Consider the following 6,802-nt stretch of genomic DNA (forward strand, 5'->3'; position numbering starts at 1 on the left):
AGCATCACAATTTCGTTCAGCATCACAATTTCAGTGATTAAATACAGACTACAAGAAAATGCTACTATGAATAGCCATATAGCATCACAATTTCGTTCAGCAGGTTCGCACATCTCGGATGCAGAGGCTGTTGACAGGCAAGGAGTGGATCTTGGAGCTAATACACCAAGATCTACACGGAATCAGGAAAGGGGAGGAGAGGGTGAGGGGGAAAACTCACATATGCTGGTCGAAGAGGAAGAGGATCTTGTCGAAACAGATCGAGATGGCGAAGCTGCTCCTGGGCAAGGACGAGGACGCGGAGGGGGGCGGCAGCGCCTGGACAGGGACACGGAGGGGCGGCAGCGCTTGGTCGCTGGTCGAGGTGGTGTCGGTGTAGATCGAGAAATTCGTCGCGGAGAGCACCGGAGACGGCGAGTGAGTGGCGGCGTTGCCGTTGACAGGGAGGCGGAGCGGCTGCAGCGGATGGGAAGGCGTAGGGGCAGCGGCGCCAGATGGGAAGGCTGACGGACGACGGTGCTTGGACGGAGCGGCGGGGGCTTGGCGAGTTGGCACTAGCTTCCTTGCATGCTTTGGCAGCGACGGCACTCGGGGATGCGCCGCTAGGACCCTCGAGGTAAGGAGGGCTCACCCCGGGGAAAACTTATGGATGCGGTCAGGCGTCCCCATCTCATGAGCTCCCAAACGACGAGGCGATTCGGCTTGTGATGAGTTGCTCGTGTGGGCTTCCAGCCCCTGGAAAATGGCGGGATCCCGGTGGGATTCGAGTTTCCAAGCTTACCCTCAGGGTTAAACAAATGCTGAATTTTTGGTGGGCTAGATCCAAACCAGGCCAGGATGACCCCTGGGATCGGACCGCGTTCCCGGCCGGGAACGGGCTAAACGAACAAGCCGTAGTGGGAGCAATCTGAACGCGGGCAAAACCGCGTATTAGCTGGGCGGCTGCCCCTGCCGCGCCGCGATAGACTCGGCAAGCAAGAGCGAACCAGCCGAGTCCACCACCACTGCAGACTCCTTGCTGCTTGCTCGCTCCCTCCCCCCTTCGCTTCCCCTCCAAAAACCCAATAAAAAACGCACCTTTCCTTCCCCTCCCCTCCTTCGCCTCGCTTTCCCCCCACCTCCCTCCCTCGATCCCCTCGCCGGGAAGATCCGATCCCATCCACATCCACGTCCACCTCCCGGCTCAATCATCAGAGTCCCCCCTCGGCGCCGGCGTCGGCGGAGCAGCAGAGCGAGGCGGAGGCGGAAGGAATGTTGCGCCTCTGATCGACGCGGCGGCGACCCGGTGGTGGTTTTCCTGGCCGGCGGCGATGGGCTGCTTCTCGTGCTTCGACTCACCCGCCGATGAGCAGCTCAACCCCAAGCTCGGCGGCGCCGGCGGGTACGGCGGCTCGTCCTCGGCCGCAGCGGCGTACGGCGCCGGCTCCGGCGGTGGCCGGCACGGGGACAGGGGGTACCCGGACCTGCAGCAGGCGCCCATGGTGGCGCCGCGCGTCGAGAAGCTCTGCACAGGTGCGTGACCCGCGCTCTGGCGCTGCGCTACGTGTTCCATGGGCTCGGTGGGTGGGTGGGCGGGCGGACTGGATCCCGGGCGCGCCGTGGTTGGTGGGTGGGATCGGATCGGGGGCGCGGTGGTTGATTTTTCCCGCGTGGTGGTTCAACAGCTACCATGCGCCTTCTTGATCTGATTTAGTACCGCCCCGCGTAGCTTATGGCCATCTTGCGTGTTTCAATTAGCGGCGGCAGGTGCGAAAATTCTCCATAGAAAAAGCGGAGAAGGGGCAAGAATCATCTCTTTGGTTGTTAGTAATTAGGTTGGCCTTTGGATCTTGGACAGATGTAAAGGTCATGGACAAATGGACTCGAGGACTGATGGGATCAGCATATACTAGTTTAAATAGTAATTCTCTTTGTCTGAGTCAGTCTGCTGATTAGCTTACTGTTTCCACCCCTTGTGCTGGTATATGTGTGCAGCGGCTGAGAAAGCAAGGGTCAAGAGCAATGCACTCGCGCGAGAGGCCTCCGCGCCAAAGGATGCCAATGGCAATATTATCTCCGCACAGACTTTCACCTTCCGTGAACTTGCCACTGCCACCAGGAACTTCAGGCCTGAGTGCTTCCTGGGTGAGGGAGGGTTTGGACGTGTTTACAGGGGCCGTCTTGAGAGCACAGGACAGGTAACTTTGAGTTCTGCAAGTTCGAGCTAGCTCTTTTCTTGCTATCTTCTATAAAAAAACAAGCTAGTAGCAAATTGCACTGTTGTAAATTGGCACTGTTTGTTTGAACCCACAGATTTCATATAGTCCATGTGGACCATGTGTGAATAGTAGCTGCTTAGTGGAGAGCTGATTTGCTTAATTCTTATCTTTTGTCAGTACACTAGAAGAATTGGCACTGTTCATTGAGTCCAGATGTTGAGATAGTCCATGTTGTGAATCAGAAGCTGTTCAGCAGAGAGTTGACTTGCTTAATTCTTGTCCTTTGCAGTAGACTAGAAGAATTGGCCCTGTTCATTTTAGTCCAGATGTTTAAAATAGTTCATGCTGTGAAATAGCAGCTGTTCAATGGAGCTTTCTTACTTAGACTGCAGACCTTATGTTCTTTTCTTTTGCTAGTTTTCTGAAAGAATATGATGTACAGTAGACACAAATAGAGCAATAAGGTGGCTAGGTGAGATTAAAAAAAAAGCAGATAATTTAAGTGTGGTCGTTTGCTGCAGGTTGTTGCTATAAAGCAGCTTAATAGGGATGGGCTTCAAGGAAACAGAGAATTTCTAGTAGAGGTCCTCATGCTCAGTTTGCTGCATCATCAAAACCTGGTTAGTTTGATTGGCTATTGCGCTGATGGAGATCAGCGCCTTCTTGTTTATGAGTATATGCCCTTCGGATCATTGGAAGACCATTTACACGGTACAGATGCTGTTCTTTCCTGTATTGAAACTGTTTGCATATGACCTCCACCTGTCAATACTTCAATCAATGTTCTCTGTGTGACTAGCTGCATGCCTGGCCTAGTGTCTGTCTGCCTGCCTGTCACATGCTTGCTTGTCCACGATTGCCAATCTGCAGTTCTATATTTGTTCTCCTGTCTTCTGCTCTTTATTGTATGCATCCATCTCCCTTGTTGTGCCCTTTTATACTGGAAAATGTTTATTGTAGTTTAGCTTATTCCTTAGCCCTTCATACACTGCCAATAACATAACTGTTTTGCTATTAAAAGTTATTCAAGGCCCATGGGTGATGCAGGACAGCATACTATGCACCCATTGCCAGTGTGCCATGTTTGTATCACAGCACACTTTATCTTTGGCTGCTGTCATTCAACACAAAGGCCTTGTTCATTTGGTGTCATTAGGACATTGTTCATCCAACACAATGGTTGCTGTCATTAGGACATTGTTTATGACATCTAGGCTTTTTTCCTTTGTCTTATGGCGTGAGGTAGAAGCAGTATTGCACAGAAGATATGTTTGTATGCATTCTATCAAAGTTTACCTTTAAAGTTTTGCGACATGTTGAAATTGATTGGTGAAATGATCCGATTGAGATCTCTTATTTTGTGGTCGGTGAGCCTGTTTAAACATACTAAAAAAAACTCGACAACTTAGGATGTGGCATTGTAAATAAAAAGAATTAGACACCCAAATTTGAGTTGAAAAGGACACGAACCAGGGTGGTGGGGGTGTGGTGTACGCCCACACCTCTTACTGATCTAGGCTCAGTTCCTACTGTATAACCATACTCCTAAGGCCTTCTTTTTTATATTTTGAAAGTATACTATCAATCCTTTTTAAAGTTTATCATGTGACTATGCACTTGTTTTGCAGTCTTTTGAACTAGTTCTCCTTAGCTTCATCAACTGATGCATCAGAATTTAGAATTTGAACCAGTGGTTCTTTATGAGCTTTACATGTCTGTATGATTGTTCTTGTGTATATCGTTAGCCTTCTTCCTTCAAGGGCATATGCATTAAGATATTCCTACAAACAGTGAGTCCACCTCATTTAATTCAGTTGAGTTTCTCATTTCACCTGAATGGTTCTTTTGATGTAGATCTCCCTCTTGATAAGGAGGCCTTGGACTGGAACACCAGGATGAAAATTGCAGCAGGTGCTGCCAAAGGACTGGAGTACCTTCATGACAAAGCTAATCCTCCAGTTATTTATCGGGATTTCAAGTCATCAAACATTCTGTTGGATGAAGGCTTCCACCCGAAGCTATCTGACTTTGGCCTTGCTAAGTTGGGTCCTGTTGGTGACAAATCTCATGTATCAACACGTGTGATGGGTACATATGGTTATTGTGCACCGGAATATGCTATGACTGGACAACTGACAGTAAAGTCCGATGTGTATAGCTTTGGAGTCGTCTTGCTTGAGTTGATTACTGGTCGTAGGGCTATCGACAGCACCAGACCACATGGAGAACAAAATCTTGTCTCATGGGTAAGTGATGATCTGTTTAGCTGTAAATGCACATTTTTATCCCTATTTTCTTATATCTTCACGTCTCAGTATAACTGCTAACATATCGAATACTAACCGCTGTCTGGATGGCATCAGTTTGTTTCTAGAAACATTGGATTGTTAGTTGTTAAAATGTTTATTGATTTTAAATAGATTCCACAAGTAATCAGGGTTGAGACCTAGCATCCTCTACTCTACTTCTAACAAAAACAAAGACCATAGGTAATACAAGCAAGTTGTTGTGGTTTTGCATCAAATAATGTTGAAAAGAAGATGATTTTTAACTTGGAACAACTGTTTCTTGGTCACTTAAGGCTCGGGTAGAAGAACTGAAAGGGCTAGCATATGTTGTAAAGGATATACATGACAATGTGAGACATTGTGAACTGAGCAACTAAGTTTGTCATTTCACTAACCTCCATTCTTATACTGACTTGCCTGATTAGTTAGAACAGATTGTATGTTGTGGATCAGAAGGATAAATTAGTACCACTCACACTGTTCCTTGTCGATTGGCAGGCACGGCCTCTTTTTAATGACAGAAGAAAGCTCCCTAAAATGGCTGACCCGAGGCTGGAAGGGCGATATCCCATGCGCGGGCTTTACCAAGCCCTTGCGGTGGCATCCATGTGCATTCAGTCGGAGGCTGCTTCCCGCCCGCTGATTGCAGATGTCGTGACTGCTCTATCCTACTTGGCGTCCCAGTCATATGATCCCAATGCGGCCCTTGCTTCAAGGAAGCCAGGCGGCGACCCACGAAGCAAGCCCAGCGAGAACGGCAGGGTGGTTTCCAGGAACGACGAGACAAGCAGCTCCGGCCACAAGTCCCCAGGCAAGGACAGGGAGGACTCGCCCCGAGACCTCCCAGGCATCCTGAACAAGGACTTTGACCGGGAGCGCATGGTGGCGGAGGCCAAGATGTGGGGCGACCGCGAGCGCATGGTGGCGGAGGCCAAGATGTGGGGCGACCGCGAGCGCATGGTAGCGGAAGCCAAGATGTGGGGCGACCGTGAGCGCATGGTGGCCGAGGCTAAGATGTGGGGCGAGAATTGGCGTGACAAGCGGCGCACGGAGAATGGCCAGGGGAGCCTGGATTCGCCGACCGGGAACATCTAGGAAGGGGTGTAAGATTGGAAGAGAAAAGAAAAGACGAGGAGGTCTTCGTCCATCCACCCATGCATTGTTCCGTTTGTTTCCAGGTCGATTCGCGGTCCGGTGGCGGAGTGGGAGGGCAGGGAGGGTTAGATGTACATTCCTAGGGCGGGAACGAGGGGGAAAAAACGGCAGCGTTGTTCTGGATAGTGGATGCATGTGGTTGTACTTGTAAATTCTCAGAAAATTTTGTGAGAATGAAAGGACATTTTGAGTTCCAGCTGTAAAATGTTTCGCGTCTGGCTGCTGTGGTTGATGCTTGTCTGTCGTGACATCGGTCTGGCGCACGCAGCCTTTGCTGCTCATCTTGTGGACGGCTAGCTTCGTGCACCAGTGGCCCAGTGGGTATCCTGATGGTCAGGCCAGCCGGTTCTCAGCGCGTGAACCGTGAGGTCATCTGATTCTCGTGATAGTCAATGCGCTAGTGACCCGGAGACGGAGCAGCCGATATCAGCAACTGAGCGAGCGCGGAGAAAATATCTTGCGACGCGCCATCGATTTCAGGCGCGCCGGACATCACGCGAACACCTGTCCGGCGTGGTGCTGTGCGGCTCGCTGTGACGACGACGAGTTCGTCTGGCCTGAAAGGGCACCCTTGTTGCTATGCTACCGGAGCGGCGAGCGCCTCGTGACCGGGATCCTATTGCTGTCGGCTCGCCTTGCCTGCACGAGGAAGCAGAGGGAGGCCGTGTCCAGACGGGTGCTCGGTCGGGCCGGGCGAGGCCGATTCGATGGGGACGTCCCGCGCGGCTGCCGACGCTCGGGATCGCTTGGGTTGGCTTGTCCGGAAACTGCAACCGCGGGGGTGCTCGGTGCCGGCTCCGCGCGCTGCAGCCTCCGGGGGTTGCCGTGTCTGCGGCGCGCCCCGACGGATGCACGCCGAGCAAGTTGCGAGGTGGAGCTCGTTTGAGGCCGCGCGACGGTGACGGTGACGGTGGTGGTGTGATCGATCGGCGACCACGAAAGGTGTTACATGAGAGTGCACGCACGGTCGCACGCACACATGTTTGTTGGTTTGGTCGGTTGGGGATGGAGGCAATCGGCGTGTCGGGCAGTGCAGGCCGAAAAGGAGAAGCACGCATACATGGATGGTGCGACCGTACGTTCAGACGGCTCGATCTGGTGGTATGGCGAGAAGCCTCCTGATCCACGTAGACAGAGAGTCCACGGTTTGTTGGGTGGATA

General features: G+C 51.6%; 1 protein-coding gene across 1 annotated transcript; it reads left to right on the plus strand.

Annotated features, from left to right (window-relative positions):
• Positions 1 to 963: 963 nt before the first annotated feature.
• Positions 964 to 5,889, plus strand: LOC117852212 (serine/threonine-protein kinase PBS1). Its single transcript, XM_034734213.2, has 5 exons — positions 964 to 1,512; positions 1,975 to 2,177; positions 2,720 to 2,909; positions 4,053 to 4,444; positions 4,985 to 5,889. Exons 1-5 carry the CDS (start codon positions 1,311 to 1,313, stop codon positions 5,579 to 5,581), a joined length of 1,584 nt encoding a protein of 527 aa, XP_034590104.1. The 5' UTR covers positions 964 to 1,310; the 3' UTR covers positions 5,582 to 5,889.
• The last annotated feature ends 913 nt before the right edge of the window (positions 5,890 to 6,802 follow it).

The sequence above is a fragment of the Setaria viridis genome, chromosome 1, assembly GCF_005286985.2.
Source record: "Setaria viridis chromosome 1, Setaria_viridis_v4.0, whole genome shotgun sequence".
NCBI classification, from domain to species: Eukaryota; Viridiplantae; Streptophyta; class Magnoliopsida; order Poales; family Poaceae; genus Setaria; species Setaria viridis.